The sequence below is a fragment of the Leucopleurus acutus genome, assembly GCF_964270905.1.
Source record: "Leucopleurus acutus genome assembly, chromosome: 9".
Classification (NCBI taxonomy): domain Eukaryota; kingdom Metazoa; phylum Chordata; class Mammalia; order Artiodactyla; family Delphinidae; genus Leucopleurus; species Leucopleurus acutus.
The window spans coordinates 28,882,776-28,909,365 of NC_139144.1; the positions used below are offsets into that span (position 1 = coordinate 28,882,776).

A 26,590-nucleotide genomic window follows, 5' to 3' on the forward strand; every position below is an offset into this window, starting at 1 on the left:
CACTACAATATAAACACATTGACCCATAAGGTTAAATAAAATATAAAGTAGCCTACGACTGGCTTCTTCTTGGAAAACAAGCATGTTTTGTGTGGGACTGATAGGAAATAAGAAGGTAGCATTAGGATGAAAAATTTCTATTCTTTTCAAATGTTAACATCTATACTAAAATAATTTTATTTATAAACTTTAAGGTTAAGAGAAAGATGAAGTTAAGTAGTTAAAACTTTTGGGAAAAAGCGCCCATGAATTGCTTCTCTGTATACATGAAGTATAGAGTCAGATGAAAATCAATGGCCATTACTTTAATATAAGATTATATTGTTTATTCATTCACTTAAACGTTCTTGAAGCAACTTTATGGGCAAGGCTTTCTGCTAAGTGCTGGGACACCAAGATGAATAAATCATAACTCTGGTCTGAGAGTTGTTCAGCCTTATGAAGGAGACAGGCATAGAAATAGGTAAATTTAAGTCAAAGAACAATAATAACACAAGATGAAAATTACGGTATAAATAGGCACAGATTTTTGAGTGACAGACAAGTATAGGAGGAGAAAGAGGGAAAACTGAATTCAGGGCATATGTAGTTTGATGCATCTATGGAATTTCCAGGTGAAGTACTGTACCAGCCCTATGCCTGTGTGCCCTTGGATGCATCTTTGGTCTTTCTCTGCCCTGCTTTCAGAAGAGCTGCTCCCTAGCATGTTTTCCAGCCTCCCCTGTTAGTTGGCTTCCAGCTGATTTGACCAGGCCCTGGCAGAGACTGGAGAAGGGGAGGAAGGGAGAAACTGGGATATTTCTCCCCATCCTTGTCTATCTCAATATATATTTCTATCTTTTGTTGTGTCTCTTCCTTACCTGCTGATCCCAGCAGACAGGCTTATCTTGGTTTCAGCTCTCCCTGCCCTCCAGCCTTTAGGGACAGTAGCTTTCTTCTGCTACCTCCGTACCCCCTGCTGGGTTTCTCAGCATCTTCCACACGTATATAATAATTGCCAGCCATAAATGTCCTATTTTTAAAATACGTATATTTTTAATATGGTTTCTATTTTCTTGGTTGGGCACAAATGCCTGGTGGATATCTGAGTCTGAATTCCAGGGAGCTTGGATGGCAATCAACATATAGACAAGAGTTGATGAGTTTATGCAGAAGGAAGATGGGTAAAAGGAATGGTGGATTGAGGATGGGACCGTGGGACCATGGCAACAAGTAGAGGAAGCACAGTCTTTGAATGAGTTCAAATAAAAATTTTAGTAGGACCAGAAATATGTGATATCTACTTAAGTCCACTAGGAAACTTAAGCATCACTTAGACCCAGCATTTTTCAGATCAGGTTTCTAAAGATAGAAAGATCAGGTCACCAGTCAAGACAAGATTTGAACCTTAAATCTGGGTTTCCTATTTCCTCATTGAATGTCCATGTGGTACCATGGCATTAATGATTCTTTTTAATAGCGTGTGATTTGGTGTCATTTTCATGGATTCAATCACTTGCTCTTACCTTGTGTGATGTTTGCACTTCAGTTTCTTTTCATGTAAAACCAGGTACCTTCATAGGTAATTGTACGAATTAAATGAGATAATATGTGAAAAGTACTTAGAATAGTGTTAAGTACTTAGAATAGTTAAAATTATTGACAGTGTAAATCATGATGTATACCAGTGCTATCAGATCTTATCAAAACATTAGGAAAAAAATTTTTTAAACGAAGGAAAAGTCATTGTGCACCTTAGAGATACTGATTATGTGTGGAAGAAAAGGATTTTTTTTTGCATTTTGTAATACATTTATAATACTATTTAATAAAACAAAGTTTAATTTCAAATTAAGTTTTCACTTTAGAAGTTAGTTCAGTCATTATTTTTCTCTAAAAAGATTTTTACACCATTAGTTTCCTCTTAGTTCCACATTTTTAAGGCTTGCCATTGACTTAAATGAGGTTTCATGATTTTCTATTTGTATAGTATTTTAAACAAAAACATTTTTTTAAATTTCAAGATATTTTTTCCCAGAGAAAGTCTTCCAGTTTCATTCTGTAATCCTCATTCTTCTTTCCCTTTAAAATTTGTAGTACCCCAAAGTGCTTAAATGTTAAATATGAATGTTAAATGAAGTGACAAAGTCACTCTAATTTAATAGATCATATGGATAATGGTGACTTATTTCCTAGTGCTTTTGGTATGAGTACTTAGGAATTAACATTCATATTAAAACAAAAACAAAGCAAACAGTATAGCATACAGATACAACCAAAATCCAGTGTATTGTAAACTGTAACTTACCTTCAGTGTCTGCTAGTCCTACGCCTACTCCTGGCTGTTTTATAGTCTCTTGCCCATTCTGCCCCATCTTTCCTCTGTTTAAAAAGGAAATAAAAGTTTATATATTCAATTATAATCCTAAATGCAAATGAGGAGTCCAAGTTTGAAAAAATAGAATGACATCATATATTCAGACCTGCAACAAATTACTTGAATGGCAAATGTTGTACGAACACAATAAATCACTCTATATCATATTAATTTTAAAGTGGAAATTTGTTTATCATTCCTATTGAGTCCAAACATAGAACCTCAAAATTCAGTGTCCTATTCATGGACTCATTTATCAAAGACATGACCATCATGAAATCTTCAAATTTTGTTTTAGAATTTTTTTTTTCTGCCATTTTTAACTCAAGAAGGAGAAGGGTTTCTTATATATTCACACTTTGTTATGAGGAGTTGTATAGATCCTTTGGTGAGAAGGGAAATGTTGAATTGAATAATTTATAAATATAATATTATAATTACATGGATTATTATTTCTTTCAGATCCTTCCTGTATTTTCAGCTGTGTGTAGCACATTGGCTTTTGAAGTCATACAGCTTGGTTTCTACTTCTGGCTTTGCTACCTTAAGCTATACATCATGTAAGGTAAATCTTTCAATCTGGTGAAGACTATTTCTTCTTTTGTAATTTAAGGATAGTAACATGAGCTACCATTTGGTTATGGGAAAATCACATGGAAAATGTATGTAAGTGCTTAGCAGAGTGTCTGAAACATCATAATATTCGATAAATATAAAGTACTAATAGGTAGATGTGTATATAACAGCTTTAGAATTCAGCCAAAGGCTGCAAACCATTTTTAATTTCAGCCTTAAACTTCTTAGAAGGCCAAACAAATGAAGAATTCATTATACTCTGAGCACTGTGGGTTCAGAATATTGATAACGTAAGAGCCAAACGATAATAGGTCACTTCTTATTTCTTCAGAGAAAAAGCTACATGGCGTACAAAAGATTTGGAAGTTGCCTTTATATGTAGTTATATAAGATGTTCTAAAAAAATGGAATAAAAATGCTTAAGTGTTAAAAATGGTGCTTGAACAAAGGAATGTCTTGACACTAGACTTTCTAGACAATAATTCAAACATAGCAGTATTTACTAACAATTCATTCTTACTCTCACAAGAAACATTTAGTTTGCCCAACCAGCTGAAAATGTAACCATACTTATTGCTAAGACTCCAATTAGATCTTACTTGAAAACTGCTCTAAAGATCCTCTCATCATTCGACTGAAATGGTTCTGCACATAACGAAAGAGGAACTGATGTAAATTCAAAAATCATTTTATCTTGAAAGCCATTACATTGCTCCAAGATGACAATTCTAGGTCAAAGTTTTAAACACAAATTTTTATTAAGTGATTATGTGAAGGATAAAGTGCATGAAGAAACGTTATAAATTATATCTATAATTATATATAGTTTGCATCTGAATATATACAAAAAAGTCTTGATTAAGCAATGCACAAAACTTCAGTTTGTGTAATTACTTCAATGAGATTCAAGACAAACAGCTGATAAATTAAAAAAATTAACTTTGTCTGCCAGGATTAGACATGGAGAAAGCTTAATAACTTAGTAGCAATCTCACCTTTAGCAGTATACTATACAAGCAGAGCGGGCCAAAACACATCTTGTTACTGAGCCAAACTCAACTGAAAGTGAGGATCGTTTTAGTAGTGCTAATCGAGTAGATGAGAGTACTGAAAAATTACTATCCTATACTTTGCCAAACTTTAACAAAATAAGTATAATTTTTAGTAATTGTAATAAAAAAATTTTTGATAATTTTTATTTGATCTTGAGGGCTACATTTCATATTTTAATGATGCTATTCAGCTGCAGTATTTGCTTCTAATGAAAACTGATTTTAACATTTGGTATTTAGCCAAAACGTGTATTAGGTGCATTTCTAAGATTATACAGAAAACTTGCAGCACTGTGAAGCTTAATGAAGTACAAAGGAAATGTAACTGTGTGGGTCTTAAAGGCGGCAATTTTTCTGAATTCCCAATAAATAATCTTCATCTCAGGACATTCTGACTGCACGGGTTATAATTTATCTTTGTTAAACAATCACCAAATAGTTATTGAATACTTATGCTAGCCCAAGCAAAACTGTGTCAGATACAAAGAGAGACAGAAAAGAACCACCAAATACTGCTTTTTACTTATATCTGGTAATGCTTTAGAAAAGAGAATTTTCTTTGTGCTCATATGGCAAAAACAAAAGCATCCTACGCAGTTTTAAAAGCTTTTGATTTACAAGAGAAACAGGAAAATGGGAAAAAGCAAAATTGAAATGTGGTTTGTATGTAAAAAAACCAATCTACTTCCACTTCAGACATTCAGATATTGAGGAAATAATGTATTTTACGCTCTGAAAGTTGTAACTTTATCATCAGTGTTAGATTATATATTTTGAAAGACACAGATAAATTGGAAGGATAGTAAGTGATGTGTGGTGCAAAACCTTTACAAATTTATATGATATTCACAGCTTGGAGAGAGGAGTGTAATGAATTTGTAGAAATTCTCTTCAGTTAAATTGGATCATCAGAGTCTGCGGACTAATGAGATCACACTCCTTTTAGAAATAACTGTCAATATAAAAAGAACTGATTAAATACAAATAACTCCATTGAATCCACAGCCTAGGTCTCAAAAAAAATAGACAGATAATCCAATAATTAGTCAATTTAAGTAGGAAAAATGTAACCCGAAAATCACAAAATAAACACATTTTCACCTTACAAATCCATTTTCCCCATTATTTTGCTTTTATAAACATGAGCCATTATCTAAATATTAGAACTATTCTGGGGATCAAAAGGAAAGATTCATAAAAAACTGTGATATTTAAACAAAGAGAAATAGAAGTTCCACTCCCAGAGATGGTTTCACTTAACAGAGAAAATGAAAAAGACCCTCTAACAAGGGCCCAGACTAGGGATCTTCAAACTCACTTTGCAAAGGGCCAGACAGTGAATGATCTGAATGGTCCCTGTTGTAATTATACAAGTCTGCCCCTAGAGCACAGACAACATTAGGCAACACATAAGCAAACTGGTGTGGCCATGTTCCAATAAAAGTTAATAATGGACACTGAAATTTCAAATTCATGTAATTATCATGCGTCACAAAATGCTATTCTTCTGGGGTTTTGGGAAACATTTAAAAATGCAAAAGCCATTTTTAGTTCTTCACAGACCTTACAAAACCAGGCAGCAGGCTGGACTCACCCTGGGTTAGATCCTGGAGCTGCATGGCCCAATGTTGTTTTTGTAAACTTAGAAAACTAGTTACTGGAGAAAGTCAGGAAGTTTAGATTTTGACATTGGAATAGAGATAACATATTTATCTTGGATTTATCTTGGATGCTGCTAGATTTTGCCACCGATATGACTAAACCCATTCTAACACATTTTAAATACAGTCTGCTTTAGTTTTGCATTTTATTTGCAATATGATTTTCTCGAGGCTTAACGTATTATAAATTAACTTTATTCCAAGAGTATCTATTTGGGGACCTATGTCCTGCTTGTTATTTGTTCTAGAAAATATGGATCCACTTCAAAATCTTCTATTTTAATGGTAGAGGAATTTATAGTTGAAAAGTCTATATGAGTGGCCCAATGTGCTATTTCAAATGTGATATATGAGTTCTTTAAATATGTTTAAATATCTCCTGATTCAAAATCAATTAATCTATGCATTATGCGATTAAAGCAGCCATGTATTACTGCTGCTGAACTTGATTCAGGCATAGCTAAGTTATTATTATTTTAGCAGTTTTTCTATTAAATACAGAATGCACTGATTAAGTAGTCCTGGTGGTGACCAGCATTCATGCTTATAATTCACTAAGTTAATCCAATCTTTCCTGAACAGTCTATTTTTTACATAGGCATAAACAGCTGAAGTCCTTCAGGGACACTGACTCAGACTTGGATAATTATCTAGTTATTTCCTTTTCAATGTTAAGAAAAGCTTACTCATGAGGCTGTTAACTTTCCAGTGGAAAAAAAAGCAAACAAACCACCACTTACATCCTTGGAATAGGAAATAGATTAGTGTCCCCTGCAGTACTGCTGCTTCCTTCACTGTCCACGCTATACCCACTGCCAAAGCTGCTGCCCGAGGAGCCAGTGGACACGGAGCTTTCTGCAGGCCGGTGATTGGTGGGCTTGGCTGCATGGTGTGGGAAGAGTCAACACCACAGTCAATCAATGAACCTCCCATTGATATCCGAATGCATACTTATATGTTTCTTCATTTACGGGTGTAAAGAAACAGCTCTAGCAAGAACTCCACATCTCTTAACCTGCCTTTCATTTTCTTTTCCTTAACCAGTAACTCTCAGTGGCAACAATAAAGCCCTTGGTTGTTTTTGTTGGATATAAAAGAAAAAAAAAGATTAACTTCTAGGAATCAACCATCACATTTTTAGACTGAGTTGAACAGTATTATTATTACTTGTGATTTCTTTATAGAGTATTGCAATAACGATATGGTAAACAAATAAGAATTGTGGCTATTTCATGGAGAAAGGAATTTAGGAAGACTTGGGTAGATAGAAATGACAGAATATGTGAAAATTGCTTAATTATTTCCCATATTAATAACCAGTAATTTGTTTTTCTCCTGAGAAGTGAAGATGCAAAATAGAATAGATAATTTCAGGAAATGACTGAAAATCCTGGACTTGTTTGTATGTAGCTCTACCAACTACCTCCAGCAGGTTTTTAAATTTGAAGATATTTGTTTCCCCTTAGGCACATCCTAGTTTGTGACTGGGACTTGTTTTAAATAACCCATGAGTTTGATTTTTTGTATATAAGAATCCATATTCCCATAGAAGAGTTATGAATTTGTGTTATAAATTATGCAGTAAGAGAATGGTAATATTGTTAGCAGAGTTCTAGATTAGAGATTTGGGAGGAAATTCTGATGCAAAAGGAATGAAAAGAAGGCAGGTGTAGGTGATTGGGATTGACATGTATACAGTGATGTGTATAAAACTGATGACTAATAAGAATCTGCAGTATAAAAAACAAACAAAAAAACAACTAATACTAAACTTTCTTTGGGTTATTTGCATGGAAATATGTTAATATAAATGTTTCAGGCATTACATGAAATTTCTAAAAATCTTATATGTTCTGGTATAATGTTATAAATCATAATTCTAGTTATTACTTTAAAATGTATATCTCAGAAATAACTAAAAAAAAAAAGAAACAGAAGGCAAGTGTTTCCTCTTTTTTTGTGGGGGTGGAGATTCTCTAGGCAAATTTTTGAAATTGTCATTTGTCTTCTGACACATGGTCAGAGTTTAAGAGCATAAGCTCTGATCACACGGATGTGGTTTTGTATCCCAACTCCTGCTGAAGTTAACTCTAGGTGGTCTCAGTTTCCTCACTTTAAAATAATGGGGTCAGTAAAGCCCCCCTCATAAGACTGTGATTATGAGGAGTGAGATAAAACTGGAACTCACTCTTCTTTGTCTTGTGATTTAATTTGCTGTACCCCCAAGCTCTTCTTCAGGGCTTTATGGTCAATGGCTGTTCCCCACTGAAGAGCACACCTAGTCCCGGACAATGAATTCACCTTGATTCTCTTCTAATTTTAGATGTATTCTAGGCTGCAAAAATACTTAAGAGTCTCTCTCCTCCATAAATACTCTCCTCCTGTTCACTCAGCAGTTTCTCAAGCAGCTGGATAGATCCACACAACTGGGTAGAGAGTTGATAATCATTTAATGATTCTAAATTATCAACATTTTTCTTAAGGAAATGTATAAAAACACAATGACAATCCGGTGGGTGGAGTTTTAACCAATATACCCAAATAAAGTGAAAAGCATAGATACTGTGAAGGAAATCATCTGAGGGCAGGAAACTCTCCATCAGATTAGCCAGGATCAAGTCTTGCCAAGGCTTTAGCTTTTCCTCACTTCTTCCCTTCTATTTCTGAACTAGCAGTTTCTCTAAAGCCACCAGAAATTTTCATACTATCTATTCCAGTGATAGTAGGATTCCTTTCTCAGAATAGAGAAGGAAGAAATGTTTGACAATTAGTCAGTTATATATCAGGTATCTATAAATTGGGAATAGCTAGTTAGAAAAGGCTCTGAATCCTGTTACATAGCCAGTCACCAGTGAATTAAGAGTAACTCATAGGACTAGATTTCCAGGAAAAGAATAATAGTCATAATGTTTGTTTAATATTTTCTTCAACTTATGTAGAAGAAACCCAGCTGACGTATTTAGTGTTAAAGACCTTTTAAAAGGATAAGTTAAAAAATGTAAAGGTAATATGACTGATATAAAATTATGAACATTATAAAGAATATTAAACTGTATAAACAACCACATGAGTCAGATAAGTCAACTGATTGTAAACAAGGAAAAGCTATGATACCTTTTGATTGTCATTATATAATACAACCTACTAGATTGTTAATAATTTTTAGTATGATATTGAATGTAAAAATTTAATTTCATCAACTGGAAAATCTCAATATACCATTTTCAAAGACAAACCTTAATTAATAGACATTAATTTTAAAATCAATTTATCTTTACTAATTTAAAACTTTTTTTTATCCCAGAGAAATCTCACAATATATCAAAATATCCACATTATAGAAATGATGTCTTCTTATTTACATATCAAAATATCCAATCTTTTCTTTTGCAAACTTTGATTTTACCTGATGCAATTTCTAGTTCTATTCCTCTTCTGGGAAATTTGAGAAATGTGAACAGAATGTAAAACAATATAATAATAGAAAAGGATCAAGGATAGAAATAAATTTAAGGAAAGCCAATTTTGTCATACTGCCTAGGTGAATAGAAATTTCATTTGGAAAACCTGTGCAAGTGTCGTCAATATTTTAAACGCAAACAAGTCATAGTTTATAAGAAATATTACAAGAAAGAAAACTAAATATAGGGCATATATACATATTTCAGAATAACTCTAAGTCTGCCTTAACATCTTTGCAAAACAAAATTACATGCAATGTTGAATCTAAAGAAATTTTGGGCAGTTAGGTGAATAATTCAAATGAGTCTAGATATTAGGCATTATCTCAAAACATCTGGTGCATGACTGAATTTTTTATACTTAACCTGGTATGTAAGCGTAGAGATAGATAGCCTGACAGTTAGTTTCTGAAAATGACTTAAACTAAAATGCAAAGTGGATCTTCCCTGTACAGGGCTATATATACATAGCATAAAATGAGACTAAAAATACAGAAATGGTGAGGTTTTGATAAGCTGGTGCTAAGAGTCCAAATATTTTAAAAGTTCTTTTTCAGTTACTTGAAACAACACGTCTATTTGCTAATTTCATTTAATTGAATCAACCCCCACATAAGAAGCCATCAACTCAATTAAACTGAACTAAATCTGTATTACTGCAAACTTCTTAATGAATAAAGTGCTTTTAGGATTTAATATTGGAGGCCAGATCGTATGCAATTTCAAGACATCTCACGATTTCAGTCAAATTCTTTAGTTTGCCTCTCGAAGTCCTTTATCGTCTGCTTCTTTCCATATATACCTCCCATAATTTTCCTTTGTATACCCTTCACTGAAGCCCATTCAGACCACTCACTCTGAATCCCTATAGTTCGGCTTTTTTTCTCCTGAGCTCTAGCCAAGCCTCTTCTTACCAGTTTTGTTATACCCTCCTTTGACCCTGTCACTTTCTCATATCTAAATTATACTCATCCAGAAAGGCTCAGCTCAGATAGAACCTGCTTCATACATTTTCCTCATCTTTACAATCAGAAGTGAACTTCTATACCTAGACTCTCATAGCACATAATTTTTGTCTTTTATGGTAATTGTCACTTTCTATCTTTAATTGTAGTTGTTACATCCATGTGGTTATTGGAAACAGAACCTACCTATGTTAGCTCCATGGTAGCATTCTTAAAAGCTTAATCCTGGGACTATGCTTAAGCAATATTTAATAAATTGATAGTAAAATTATAATAATGATAACATATTCATAATTCTTTCCTTTAACCAAACAACTTAAAACATCTGAGTGATTTAGTAGATTTTTCATTTTTAATCCAGTTCTGTTGATACATATCAAAAAAATCTCATCAAAGACACCACAATATAGTTTTTTAACCCCACTTTCTTTGTCAATGAAATTTTGGGTAACCTATTTTTGGCAGCTTTTAAAATCAGAGATTCAACTTTAATCTGTCATACTGTATATAAAAATGTGATCACTCAACCAGATGTTCTGTTATCCCAATTCCCTCAAAACTGGTTTGACTGAAATATTTAATGATAATACATGAAACATGGGAGAGCATAGGCTTGTGAATTTAAAAAATTCATATCAGACCATGAATATATATATATTTCTAAATTGAAGTGACAAAATAATTTGTATGGTAACATTCCATGGGAGGCACTAGATGGTGCTAATACAGACACTAGTACTTAGGCTGATTGTACCTCTTGGTATACAGACAGATGGTGAGCTCCAGTTTATATTTCAGTGTAACGTCTCTCTTTCTATGTTCTTGTAGAAAATATTATTTTAAAACATTAAAACTAAATATGACTTTCCATAATTTTATGATTTCATAATTAACAATTTAAAAATATTCTATCTGCTTTTTCCAAATCTTGAAATCAGAATTTCAGAAATCCTGTATTATGCACCTGTGTATTACATATGAAAATATTTATTTTACATTAGAATTGAGAATTATTTAATAATGAAAAACATTTTTGGAGCCATTTTCTTAAAGAGTTACATTTTGGGGGGCCTACTTTCTTTTTGAATTTTTATTTGTACTATTAAGTACCAACCAGAAAAAAGAATGTATCATATAAATATGAGATGGAAGAAGTCCACTCCTACAAAGAGGGTCCCTATATGCTAGAAGTATAAATACTAGCGTGTTGAATAATTTTGTGACTCAGTTATTGAGGGGGCATTTCAGGTAAACGAATTCTATTTTCAGTGAGGCAATTCAATCTGTTTTAAATTATTCTTTGACCTCTTCATTTTCTGCGGCTGCTAGGTGGTTAGAAAACATTTTATTTTATTACTCCTCTGTGGCTAACCTTAATTAAACCTGGTAGTGTCTCTTTGACTGAACATCTGTCTTCAATTAGTTTGCTCTGTTGATTTTTCCCCTCTACTATATATACATACTTAAAAAATGCAGGACTATCACTGTGCCTACCACACGATGGCAGCACCATGAGCAAAGTCTCGGATCAGAATTGTAGATGATTTTATAATTGTGGAATCACGGAAATTAAAAGCTGGTAAGGACTCTAAAGATAAGCTGTTCCAGAACCATCATCTTGCTTATAGAAAAACTAAGCCCTGGAAAGTTTTAAGTGACTTGTTCCAGGTCACAAATCAAAACTGAAAAGTGCTCATCCACTTTTCTATCACACTGAATTGTCTCAAATTAAGAGAGGTTACCTACCTTAGAATTCAGTGCCTGGAATGTATGAAGCCTCACTTCCATTGGTTTTATATCTTTGGTCTCGCTCAAAGGTATTTCCAAATATTTCAGGAGTAATTTATTATGTAGGTAACCTGTAATTTCCCAAATTACTTGGTTGACGCACTATTAGTATTATCTTCATAGATACAATGTATAGGATTTTAGGATCAACTGCTTGAAATTAAGAGAAAACAATCAATAATTCTTTTGTTTATTCCAATAGTATAATGATGGAACTGAAATAACTACCTGGCTATTTTAGAAATTATATACTTACAGCATGCTTTTTTTTTTTTTGGTTCTTTAGCTGGTTTAACTTTAATTTAGCTGGTATTAACTTTAGTGACTTTTTCTACTTTATCTCCTTTACCTTTCACTCTCTATCTATCTACCTTTTATTATTGCTGTTGTTTTAGTTGTTATATTTACTAAAGAGACTTTGCAGTTTTATCTCATTTGTTGATTGCATTTGGATGTAGCCCTGAAAAATGTCAACTTTTAATTTCCACTGTTACCAGCACTGTTGGTAGTTTTCCCCTTGAATTACGTGCAATAACATTTTTAGGTTTTCTACTATCATCCAGGGGTATTAAGAAGGGGTGTTGCATCTTACAAGGACTTTAGAAATTTAATATACTTTTTTCTGAATTTACTTCAGTATATTCATTATCCAATTTGGAAAAATTTAAAAGAAGACACTAGAAAAATGGCATAGGTAGCTTCAATACAACTATTTGTAGGAATGTTCACATACCTCCAAATTACAAGTTTTCACAAATAAAAGTATTTAAAATAGACAACTCTGATTTCTACAATATATCAGTCATTTGTAAACCCCTAGGTGGGGTCAGTGAAAGGAGGGATGTCACTGAAATACTTTTTAAATGAAAAATTATTGGTGATTATATTACCTCTCTCCCAGGGTCGCTGAGGATGAAATTAACACTAACACTTGGCTTGGTCACTCAGAAAAAATAATTATATATATCAGAAAGTTACAACAAACTTATAAAAATCAAAATATGTCCCTCAAGATATTCCATATTATTCACATAGTAGCTTCTTTCAGAGAGGGAGAGGAAGATGTGATGCTTCTATTTTCTATGTCGTGGGAAAGGTGGTAAAGCTTTACATCATGTTCGCATTCTTCCCTCTCCATCCACACTGGCCTTACAACTGACTTTTTCAAGACATTTTAATAATCAGTTCAATCTTTTTTGATCTAATGCATCACTATTTTGCAGGTGTCTCCCATTCACTCCCTAGCTTTATGGATAATAGGATCAATGATCACTTTAGGGAATAAAAGTAATAGCATATAACTTCAATACAACATGTGTTTGAAATGAGAGTAAAGTTAGCTTAATAACATGGTAGAGAAGGTTTTTTTCTTACATAAATACAATATGTGATGGCTCACTGTACTATAGTTCTTGCATTTATGCTATAATGTTGCCTTTTAAGTGTGTCTTCCTTTCTAAAGGTGTTTTTGGTTCAGAACTTATTTTGGAAGAAGACACTTAAAATAAATACAGTTTAAGTGGGGACCAAAATTTCAGAGTAAATAATGGAGTTTGATTAAGACATCACAAAGATAGTAAATTCATTTTATCTTTAAAAAGTTTAGTTTATAATTCTAGCTACGTCCAAATAAATAGAATGAACAAAGAGTTTATCAAGGACCAAGTTTTGGTTTTGTGCTAAAAAAATGCTAACACAATTAAGATCTTTACCTTTAAATAACACAGTAAAAATCTTTACCTTTAAAAGATTAAGAGTAAGGAGAAATATATTTGACAGAAAAAAATCTTCAAGATCTACATCAATTTTTCAAGGGCAACTCAATTTTTCAATATTTATTTCATTCTCCTTTGAAACTGAAATATTCTCTCTCAGTTTGCTTGCAAAACAAGTGGTCCTGTTTGAGTGAAAGTAATTATAAAAATAGTTTTGAAAAATGTTCTTATATAATCCTGAAACTGATCACCTAGATCATGAATACTAAGATAACAAGGATGTTACCTTTAAACGGAATCCAAATAATTTGATTTATATAAAAATCCTGCCCAAAGGAGACATTTCCAGTGTAAACAAATACAAATTTATAATAGCATACTGATTTACATGGCTAATGCTACAACAAACACTGAGTATTATTTTTCATATCATTCAAATGTAGTCAGTGGCCATAAAGTAAAGAGGAATTTGGACAATTATTTGGTAAACACCTGTCCAGTCCCATGGAATACAACGTCTCTAATTAATTTCATTAATATTCCTACCTTCTCCAAATAGATCATTTTCAAACACTTTCTCTCCTCCTATACTTGGTTATATCCCAGTGAACTGTAAAGATTACAAGAGATAACCAGACCAGAACAAATAACAAAATAATTCTATTTTCAGATATTTCTAAACATGATGGTGTCTGTGTATATAAACTTAAGTCAATGACCAACTGCAATGTTCTACTTCAATTTCAGTTGAAGACAGACAAAAGTCATGCTTTTGTCAGTCTTCAAATTTTTCCCACATATCTTTAATCTGTTATTTGATAAATATTACTAGGATGGGATATTTATGGCGACAGTGATTTTTGTCTATTGTGTCCACTGCAGAATCACTAACACTTTGAAGAGTTTCTGAAACATACTATTCATTAAAAAAACTGTGTGTATGAATGTGAATAAATGATGAGCAACTAATAGGGGTAATTCAGATAATATTTTTTGTAAATGATAAATATTTTCAGAATTCCCTGTTTAGCTTTAATTATTTAAAAACACAATAAATTATATGTTTGAAATTAAGGATCAAGGATTAGGTAAGAGGTAAGAAGCTTAACATTTCCTCAAATTTGAATCAAAGTGATGATCTTCAGTGTTTCTATTGTTATTTATGCCAACAATGAATTTGCAAAGTATAGGACCACTAATATAGATAATACAATAGAAGATTAAAGAAACAAATAATTTATAAATGTTTTTCCAATAAATTTGATCATCAAAATAAGGACACAAATAAAATGTATTCTACCTTTATAATATTCCCTTTCATTCTATCTTCGGCTAGGAACAACTTGATTAAAGTTGACAGACAACTTACTGCAAATGTAAATAATGAAAATGGGCATCTAATCATAACTTAATCTAAATCATGCCCAATAAAATATTTAAAATAAGAATATAAAATGAAAAATCATTTGTCAATCTTAAGTTATAAATTAACATTAAATAAGAAAAGAAAGTAGGGGTTCCAAAATGCAATACAAGATAGAAAAGGCATAGAAAATTTAGAGGCAAATATGATAATTATATCTTGTAAGAAATTTCTAATTATCCAACATCATTGACTATTGCTAAAATTATGATTATACCCAGGTATAGATCAGTGGCTCTTAAATATTTTGGTCTCGAGACCCCTTTTCCAGTCTTAAATATTGTTGAATTTCTTAAAGAACATCGCTTTATGTGAAATATATCTATCAATATTTATCATATTCAAAATTAAGAAAAATTTAACATAAGCAGTTGACAAATACATATTCCATTAGCCATCAGAGCAATGATGTCATGACATCTCATGGAAATGTAGGAAAAGTCCACTGCACACTAAGGAAGGAATGAGAGTAAAAAAGGCAAATAACATCTTAAGAGTCTTAAGAATTTTTTGACCTTGTAGAGTCCTGAAAAGGTCTCTGGGACACCTAGGGATCAATGGACACACTTTGAGAATCACTGGTCTACATCTACAGTGATGAAAATGAAGTATGAACTGTGAAAATGAAAAAAAAAAAAGAAACAATTAGCACCAACCTTTTTTGACAATCATCTTAAACCAGTATATACATGACAATCATTCTATGGTGTCTTTTATTTTTTATTTTCTGCACTAAAAAAAATCAAGTTCTAACGCCTTACTTGAAAAGATTTATTATTATTATCATCACCCTTTGAATTTCTCTAAGCTTCTTCAGAATTTGTTTCACCTAGAACTTCACAACTCTAGAATTATAAGGTCTGAGTTAAATATTATATGTATCATAAAAAATTTGCTTGTCTGTTCTATTTTTGCCTAAAAACCCACAAAAAACTATATTACACAGAAATCCAGAGTAAATAATGAAATTTGGCAGGCATAAAACAATGCAAATTCTTGCCAAAATGGCTTTTCTCTACATTGTCTCTTCAATTTTCTTGTACATTAATAGTTGGATGGAGCCAAAGTAGTTATTTACTTTAAAAATGTCAGTAGCAATAAGAATGCTTTACAAGAAACTAAAAGTATATATAGAAAGTATAAATATATCCATATAGAAAGAAATTTGAATTGTGTAGTATAAAAATTACATTTTTTCTCTCTCTAGATTCCAACCTCATTTTACCTAAAGAGTCAGATAAAAATATAATGTGACCAGTATGTATAACTGAATCACTTTGCTGTATACCAGAAACTAACACAACATTGTAAATCAACTATACTTCAAAAATTTTTTTAAATAAAAATAAAAGCTATAAGATCTCTGAAAAAAAAATGTGATCTATAGAACTTAAAATAATGTGGTTTTTAGTTTCAAATGTCTTAATGAGGAAAAGTAGATTTTGCTTCTGTGTTCTTTTAAGAATAAAGTAGAAGTAGAAATTTTATTCCATTTTGTTTCTTATGTTTAGAAATAGGGACCTACCTCATGACATTTTCTCTAATTTTTTTTTTTTTTTTGGCTGCACTTTGAGGCTTGTGGGATCTTAGCTTCCCAACCAGGGATTGAACCCGGGCCCCTGGCAGTTGAGAGTGTGGAGTCATAACCACTGGACCACCAGGGAATTCCTAACCCCTGATTTTCATCAAACATTTTCTTCTTAAAAACTTATCTGTTCTTGTTTGATTTGTATTATTAATATTTTGATTAGTTTCTGTTCAAATGATCATTTAATTAATTTTAGCTTTCAGTATTTTAAAACACATTGAGGTATAAAGCTATGGTTCTATCTACATTATTTCTCTTTATACATCTGAAAACCGTAATACCCCAATCAAAATATTGCGGAAATGTTTTCATTTGAAATCCGGAAGTTTTTTTTGTCACCTCAATGATTAAAATATATATTTACAGACTCAACAAAGTAATAAAATAAAAAGGCTATTTTTCACGGTCTGACTCATTATACATAAAGATTCCTTTCATCCTATCCCATCCTCATATGTCCCCCTCCCTCCCAAAGATTATCTTGCACAACAGAGAATGGGTGAAATATCATGATTTTACATAATGTAGTACATTCGGATGAAAAGTGGGAAAAAAATCAAGTAATTCATGGATAGATATCTGGAATTAGGCAATGTCGTTAAGCTTTAGCTATTAAGCTTTAGCTATTAATTTAGCTATTATTAAGCTTTAGCTTAAGCTATTAGCTTTTGGCATTCTTCTGCCTCTCCCCAGGTGGCACTTCACCCAGTTCCAGGATCCTTCCTACCCAGGCGATAACGTTCCCAGCCCCAAGCTCAGATTGTACCCTCTGTCCATGGTCCCGCAGTGTCCCCATCAGCCTTCTCATCTTCCATGCTTCTCATTTCTTTCCTCCATCAGCATTTACTTGCCTGTCTCATTGGCTCTGGGTCCTGCTCTCTGCTGGTAATTTGGTAAATTAACTTTTTAAAAATAAATTTGTTTAAACCTAAAATACAATAATTTGCAATCAAAAAATAAGTTTAACTTTGTTAAAGACATGTCATAAATAGCATTTAAGGCACTTTGACATGTTAAAAATTAGGCCTTTCTCTTCTCGGATCATGTATTAATAGTCCCGCTCAATCATATAGGCCCCTGGTTAGATCACGCGACAAAGGCACACTGCAGTATGAACCAGTAATTCCTTACGTGGATGGCTTGACACACTCATGGCTACTACTAGAAAAGAACAAAAGTATCCATTGATGATACGTCAGTGAATTCACCTTTGGGAGGGAAGGTGCACAAACAAGAGACAGTGTCATATGTTCAGAGCTATATATTTACTGTCTGTGCCTCTGCATGTGCAGCAGAGATATTTCTGGCAATGAATATTAAATGACTATAGAAAGATTTGAAAATGCATAACCAATCTTTCTAAGAAAATATGGAAACTCTTAAAAACCCAGAACTTTAGAAGAACACTTTGATTTTCAGAGACAACAAAGAAATACAACCCTTGCCCCCAGAGAAATAGGCAGAAAACTTTGAAAGCTGAAATCCAATTTGATGCTCTCAGATTTCTGCTGGCTATTTGCTGTGTTCACATCATTACAGTTTGTTTTCTTTCTATTTTAAACTATGCAAAGTTTCCTTTTTAAAGCTTTGCTGCCTTTCTTTTCTTTGCACAAACACATTGAAATGAGGAATGTTAAGTCTGTTTTTATTAACCTCTTACACACATTCCAGAAGACTTCACCTCCAAATGATCTCATTCTGATTTCTTTCCCTTTTGAACCCTCTCCTTTCCAGAAACAGAGAACGCCAAATTCCTTCTGATCAAAAGTGACCATCTGCTTCCGGTCAGAAGAGAATGGACCACTGATCAACTACTGCCTTTGTAACCAACACTTCTCTCCACTCCCAGTGCCCGCCCTGTTTCCCAACCCAGCCACCCATACCACTTGCCCAAGACAGCAGCTCTCACAGAGAGATGGCTTAGTCAGAGTTCACCACGGCAATATGGATAGGAAACTCTTCTTTGACAGGTGCCGCAAAGGAGCCTTACGGAAAGTGGAGTTTACAGCAGCGGTCTGTGGAAGTAGCTTCAGGACCTTCTCCTACAATTTGGCCACAACAAGGGACCTTCAGTCATAGTTCCTCACACAACTCAGTCAATGATTCATCTTCTTACTAACCTCTCCAAGCTCTCATCTTACTGCCCAGGGTGGAGGGATACTTCTATCTATCCTGTATGAGTGTTTCTAAACTTAAAGCTTACCTAAAATCTCAGATCAAACAAAAACAGCTCAGGAATTTAAAAATGCCCTTTATATATATATATATATACATATATAAAATGTAATATATTCCATAGCAATTAAATTAATTTTCAAGGTTGTAAAAATACTTGAATTTGTTTTAGTTTGGGTATGGTTTTAAAAAACAACCTATTTTGAAACTCTTTTCCCTGGTTGGCGTTACCTTCTACAACAGCCGGGCCTATATTCCACCAAACCAACTGGCTTGGAAAAAAACATTTCCAGGGATTTCTAAATACAAATGGAGAGTTGTTTAGGTGTCAGGATGATCTGGCACAATCTGTCTAAGTTCTGTCCTTCAGGTTTCCTAGCATGCAACTAAACCCCGGAGGGAGAGAAAAAGTTCCTCCTTTCTTACTCCATAATTCTTACCTGACCCATATTTTCTGCTACTTCAAGCAGAAACCTGCTGAAAAGCTCACCAAAAAAAAAAAAAAAAAAAAAAAAAAAAAAAAATATATATATATATATATATATATATATATATATATGAAAAGCTCTTTAGGGACAATTTCGTCACCCTTGATAGCAATGACTGCAGATGTACACACAGCCTCCTCTACAGAGCCTGCTTACTGCTGCACTCGGCTTGTGCAGTGGGAAGGTTTTACTTCCCTGATTTGTGGCAGTTTAATTATCAGCCTTCAGAAAAGAGGATCAAGTAGGTAGACCAAGTCTAAATTGTATTCCGCCATAATTTCTAGCAACCTCTAATCATTTGTAAGGACTGGAGTGTAAATAGCAAATAAGTAAATGACAATTGTTTTTAGTGAAATCAGGGGGGTTTGATTTCAAAGGAGCCAATGTATTTAAAAAGCAAAGGCTTATTAGGTGCGGTCATAAACAAGGGTTAGATTGCCGATCCTGACAATTTCCAGGTATGTGTTCTTCACCAGTCATGCTGCCACACGCACACCCCGACTCTCTGATGGCTCACTCAGAAAACAGAAATGAAAATATCTGCAACGAATCCCTCACCCACTAGGTGTGACAAAATGAGAAAATGGGTGATGAAACACTTTGCACAATGTGAAGAACTATTCTAAATGTATGAGAATATCCATTAGAGCATTATTCAAAGAAAGGGAGTTAAATGCATTTTGCTACAAATTTTAAGACCCACATCTAGGAAAACTAGGACAAACTATCATAGGAATACTTAAATCATGATAATTAAAAATAGAGTGAAATAAGAGAAGCATCTGACTACTGTGACATTTACAATTATTAAATATTTGCGGGAAGAAAATGAAGTAAGAAATCAACTGAACTTATTTGATGGAAAAAAAGGTGAGAGGTGGAATTTTAAGTACTCTTGGACAGTACTAGTAAGGCTAACTAGAAAAGGGAAACTGCTTTGGTGATAGTCTATAAACTGGGCTGAGTAAATGCATATTTACAATTATCTTAATATTTAAGCTGTTTCCTTAACTGCCTGCTAATTCAAGGAACATCACAGTGGTTTGGCCTTTGTACTGCCACATACATCCTCCATTGCTCCTAAAAGTCTGATTAGTTGGGACAAAAGCATATTAGATTTTAAAAATTTCTGAGAATACAGAGAAACGCAATAGAAAAGTACAAGTCTTAATTTTAGTTTGTGGAAAGTACAGAATCATAGAATCAAGTGTTTTACGGCTGGAAGGGACTTAAGGGGGCAAACACTGCTATCGTTTTTTTTTATCCTTTCTTTGATATATGTTTTTGAATTAAAATTAAATTTGAATTACAATGAAGATAATTTTATAATCACCCTGGTTTGATCCCTTTCACTGGCAGTGAGTGGCATTCTTTCTTGGGGAAAATTCCACAAATTGTTGGTGTCAAGTTAGGGACAGATATTAACTTGCTTTCCTTCCTAACCAAGCCATGGAATCAAGTCTAGGTGCCTGTCCGGAGCAAGACTCATTGGATTTGTCTTCCTTTACCCAGAAAGCTGAGAAGATTGTGAAGTAGATCAGACGTGCAAGAAAGGAGGAGTGGAAGCATTGCCTAGAGTAGCCCAAACCCATTATTTATTTACATGTTTATGTAAGCTCTGGTACTTTTATTTGGTAATAACTCCCCATCTATCTTATGTTTCCGACATGAAACTTTGTCCTGCAACTCAATATTCTATCATTATAGCTTGCACTGGCAACGAAGCAGTAACTTTAAATTCTCTATCGCAAGGAATCAAATGAGAAAGCAAAAACTGACACACTCATTTTAAGCTGCATCATATAACAATGGCTCAGAACCCAGTGGTTTATGAATGAAATAAAGATACTTTATTTATTACACAGGCACTTGGATATTCACATGCCCAACACATCTGATACACTTGAAAACTATGGAAACATGAGTGGAAAAAATGTGTTCGTAGGATCAAGAAAGAACTTTCACCACGTAAAGGTGAATGAGTGCATTAACAATTTTTTCCTTTACTTTCCTCTAAGATTTCCAAAATCCACTGAATTTTTTTAAAAAGTTACACTTGAAATAATATTCAACAAAAACTGATCTACATTCCAACTGGTATGCTAACTCGAATTGTGAGCAGTTTAAACTTTTATCACAGTGCAACATATTTATAGTCATGCTTGAACAGATTATGTTAGTAGCATGCGTTCCATTCTGCAATATGAATACTGTTAATCTATTTCCCAACAAAAGTCAAAAGATGCCCAGTGCATAGAAAAATACAAATCACTGTAGTCAATATATTATGGGACTCATCTTGGGACTTACACAGTGATGATGAAGTCCTGAAATGCCATGCCCACAAAAGCACATTAAAAAGTGGATAAACATACTTTATCAGACAATCTCTAAAAATTAAAAGATGAGGGCTTTAAATTTGGGGGATGCTCTTGCTGTGTGCTTTGAATAGCGCCTTTCTGCTCACCTCCTTCTGGCTTGACTGGTCCATCAGACATCACCTTCCTGAGGGCTAGCTGGCTTTGGTCTTGGTTGCCATTAGCTGGTGGAGGCAGATTATCAGACTGAGTTCTTTGAATGGGGAGGACTCCTGCTATGCTGTGTCTGTGCTGCTTCCTGGCATGATTAGACTGACCGCTTTTATGTGCTGCTGTGGTAGTGTGGGTGAAATGGAAACCCAGAGTATGTATCCTCAGATGGAACCAGCTTGAATGTTATTCATGCAAACAGAAGTGATCTTTTGCTCTATCGAAGTAGGTTGTGTTTTCAAATGCCAAAATGACACCACATGCACGGCACTAAAGGGGGTTAAAACTGGCTGTTTCTTTGGAAATGATGACTTTGGGAGATGGGGAGAACATTCATCTATCTCCGTTGTTTGCCTGATGCCTCTTGGAAGTAACAGTGCCCCCACATTTTTAAAGTGTCTGTACTCACTAAGTTCTTATATAATTCTATCAATTGAAATTATAGCAGTTAAGATGGGTGAATTGTTACGCTTTAATTGATATCTTGGCTTCCAAATGATTTCCAGTGGTTAGAAAGAAGAATAACCCTATAAATTCTCTTGTATCATATACAAAGTGTGATCCAACAGAATGGATCCCACTGTGCTCCTTAATGAGGTAACATGGCCTCATCGAATATGCTTAGACATATATTAATACTACATACTTTTTTGAGAATATAGGAAACATTATTTTCTTTACAGATTTTTTTTCTCCAAAAGACTACAAAGTTTCTCACGTGGAAAGCCTCATTATTTCACATGCATAATTTATTAAAAATTTTAAGCGTAAAATGTTTTTTCCATTTCCCCTAGGTTCTAGAACTTGACTGTTGGTTACATGACTCTTCTGCCTAAAATTTTTTAGTGTTTTTCAGAGGTGAGACACTCATTGCTAATCTGCTCAAAATGCTTATGTGTGTGCCTTTTTTTGGTGTAATGCCTGGAAAACTGGCAGCCACTTGTGCTTATAATTCCTGTATTCTAAAGGATATTTAAGTGCACACAAAAAGGACACACAACATAGTTTTGCCTGCACACATCACAGACACAGCTACCAAATACTATGAGCCAGGTTGGATGGATGGTGGAGACAAAGGAGAAACAGCCAGTTTTATTTCGTTCTATGTAAAGTAAAACAAAAAAGAACTAAATGAGAGAGAGCATATTTATGTATCGATACTGTTCCTACACAGACAAAGGGACAGAGAACAGAGGGAGCAGGGAAAGCACAAAACAAAGCAAATGGGGAAGGACAGCAGGAAAGAAAGGCAACAGATGAACATTAAGCTGCCATGCTGAGGAATTTATTTGCGTCTTTTACTTGGTTGAAGGCGGAGTTGTTGCACGGCGGCTTCGGCAGCGGCTATAGCAGCCCCTGCATCTTCCAAGTGGGTCTGAGTGACGCTGGTTTTGCTTTGACTGCGAGATGGTCCATGAGAGCGGAGATGGCCTTCGGATGAGGATTTCGAGCTACCGGGACTACTATGGGATTTCTCAATGGTGGGAACCTGCATGTCTGGTTACAAAAGGGTAAAACATGAGTTAAATTTGCTCCAGCGTTCCTCCTGTCAAGCTGGGTCTCACATAATTTGAAACCGTCTAAGATTTAAGTTAACTCTGTTTCTTTTTTCGTGCGTTTATGCAGCTGCTCACCATACAGCGAGGTGATTCAACATTTGGGAGACAATTTTTGGGAGGAAAGGCAAGAGGATGATAATCTTGAGAAGAGAGGTTTGAGAAGAGGAATAAATACATTCTAAGTAGTCTCATATAAACGAATATATTAACTTACAGTTTCACCAAGCAACTCTGCTAATTCTAGTAGGGACCAGGTAAGAAACAATAGGCTGACACTGCCGCAGGAGGAGTTTTAAGTAAAATTCCTGGAGGAAGGTGCGCGAGTCACTGGGATACACGGAAGTGGGGACTGTACTATATCATCATCTCAGGTGATTTTAGAGAATGTATATATAAGATCACACATTTACTGTGGTAGTCATAGAGAGACAGGTCTTTATACCAATCATCTTCCAGAATGTTAATCAGTGCAGAGCTGATCTGGCTAAGTGGAATCCAGAAATGATCTATACAACTCATAAGTAATCTACAGCACTTATTGTAGTCAGTTGTTTATTGTATTAACTCAGTGGCCTCCTGGACATGACCTCAGTTTTTCATCTCCTAGAACACTTGCATTTCCAATCCAAATTGCAAAGAACCACTTTTCAATTTGCTGTACTTCCTGAGAAGAGGCGAAAAGGAAGGAATACTCAGATCCAATATAAAAATTTTTATTTAATATTTATAAATAGCTCAGCATATCCTGGAAAGATACTACATAGTTCTCTCATATAGGCAGTTAACTCATTTTATGATGAAGATTACTGTTGTGTTGTAGGATAACTGGTTAATGAACCTCCCAAAGGAAAAGCTCATTCCAATGGGAAAGCTGTGCATATTGCCAAACCCAATGTACGATGCTGCAATTAAAAAATAGTAATAGTAGTTAAAAAAATCATAGAATTAGTTTGAATGCACGACTTAGGAAAGGTTTAAGTAATTTTCAGCATACCAATTGTTTTGATGACATGAGGAAAATGTTTTTGATATCATTAAAAAGCAGAATGCAAAACTGTTTATGTCCATATATTACATATATGATTTATGAGTAAGAATATACATATGAAAAAATAGGGATTTAAACAGAAGAAACATGCATAAATGGTAATGATGATTATGTCTAGTCAATGAACTGTTGAGGATTTTTATGTTTTCTTTATGAAACACCCCAACGTATTTTATAAAGTCATATTAACCTAGATTTTGAGAGCTGAAAAAGACCCAATAGCTCATATAACCCAACCTCCTCTATTTTATAGGTTGAAAAACAGAGAACCAGAGGCGTGAAGATCACAAAGGCATCAACCTAATTAAGGGCTGATCTGAGACTAAAGCCCCTTTCTCCTGATTCCACATCCACTACTCTTTGCATGATACTATATTAAATATTTCCCAATATAATACCTGTCAAAAGATATTAAATATACAGGCACTCATATTCAAGAAGATACTGAGTGAACAAACAGACAAAGGCTTTTTTCTACTTGAAATATCTCCTACCCTTGGATGGGTCAGGGAAGATACCGTGGCTTCTGCTTTTGATGACAGACGGCTTTGGGGACTGCTGGCTGCTTTGACTGGAATGGGACTTGCCATGATCAATGCTTTCAGTCTGTTCTTTGAGAGGATACCACCTAGGCGTGTTATCGAGGTGAGATGTGCTAGATAAATCAATCAATACCTGGAAAAAAGTGCAATAAGTGAGTAAAATTTATGGATTAAGCTGTAATTCGTTTGTTGTTTTTTTTCTGTGATCTGAAACTTACTCAAGGACATAAGTCAAAGGATATAGTATAACCTTTAGGATGATGAGGTCTTCCTCATTTTTCTTCACCCATGATACTGAGAATGTCTTGTGCATACCAGATGCTGTATAAACGTTTGGTTAACTTGAACTGTATGACATCTCTATTAATTAAATTATTTGGAGATGATGCAAAAAGGTAGAGTCACAAGTCAATCTCTTCATGAAATAAAGTCTTCTTTTGTTAAATGGACACATGATATTCTTAAACTGGGCTAGTGTTTTTTTGCAGATTGTTTGATTTTAGTTCCAAGAGGGACAAAATGAAAAAGAATGGCTAATTTTCAATTACTAACTTATTCCCTCTATTTTAAAACATACTTTAGTTCACATTTGAAACAGAGATTACCAACAGTTTACAATAAGAAAGCGCTGTGTCATGGTTTAATTGGCAACATTTTTTCTTAGTGGTACATAAACAATGGTGCATTTTACAGTAGTTGGCATCTTATATTTGAGCAGATATTAAAAAATAAAACCACACAATGGATATATGCTTTAGGTTCATGTGAACAATAAATTATAAGGACATCAATAAATCAGCTTTTTGAAATAGGACAATAAATCAGATATAACCGTACTCTAGAGTAGTCCTGTCTAAGACCAAGATTAGTCCAAGTGGCTATACCACATGGAGCCTGTAGGTGAAGTTCAAATGATCTAGTTTTGATGGGAAAAAGGTACAGAGTGTAGGAGCCAAACAAGACATCATGTCACCTAGACTACTCAACTGTTTTCTATTGTCTCTATCAAAAGGATATTGTATTTTCTAGGTGTTATATATTTTTGGAGATTTATTTTTTTAACATTAATTCATAACTTCTGCTTTAAGCAAAGATCACTAAACAAAATATGTATTTTTGGAATATGATAGATGAAAAATATCACAGAATCTGACCATCCTGCCACATTTCATAATTAGGTTACATTCCTTGTGAATTTATAAAAATTGTTTTTACTGTTTTCTCCTACTTCTAGTTTTGCTTCTTAAAATATTTTGAGATGTTTTGTGGGACACTTAAACGAAGTATGTAAAATGTCACATCAAGTCATTCATACGTGCAATGAGGAATAGCAATTAAATAAACTGAAAATGCATTTGAAAAAAATCCAGCTCATTTTATAATACAATAAACTTATCTCCAATATTTTACATAATCATTTGGATTCACAGCATGATTATATAACTTTCTATCAAAACAATTAATATTTCATCTTGCAAATTAATTAGAAAGTACATCAAGTGGTAAAGTGAAAATTATTTCTCCAGTTGCTATTCATCTATTCAGAGTCATCTGTAAATAAATTCTATCCACCAAAGAATTTTATCCAGAAATAGTTATCTTATACACTTAAGAAATATGCTTTCCATAAAGATTTAATTGATGGTTTATAATGAAGCAAATAAA

General features: G+C 33.8%; 1 protein-coding gene across 1 annotated transcript in view; it reads right to left on the minus strand.

Annotated features, from left to right (window-relative positions):
- The window catches only part of PCLO (piccolo presynaptic cytomatrix protein), a gene marked incomplete at both ends in the record, with an annotated part of 365,934 nt that overhangs the window by 32,945 nt on the left and 306,399 nt on the right, over positions 1–26,590 (minus strand). The window contains 4 exons of the mRNA XM_082846518.1: positions 2,288–2,361; positions 6,386–6,527; positions 23,079–23,273; positions 24,878–25,058. Of these exons, the coding sequence (XP_082702644.1) occupies positions 2,288–2,361; positions 6,386–6,527; positions 23,079–23,273; positions 24,878–25,058 (592 nt within the window). The remainder of the gene's footprint in view (positions 1–2,287; positions 2,362–6,385; positions 6,528–23,078; positions 23,274–24,877; positions 25,059–26,590) is intronic.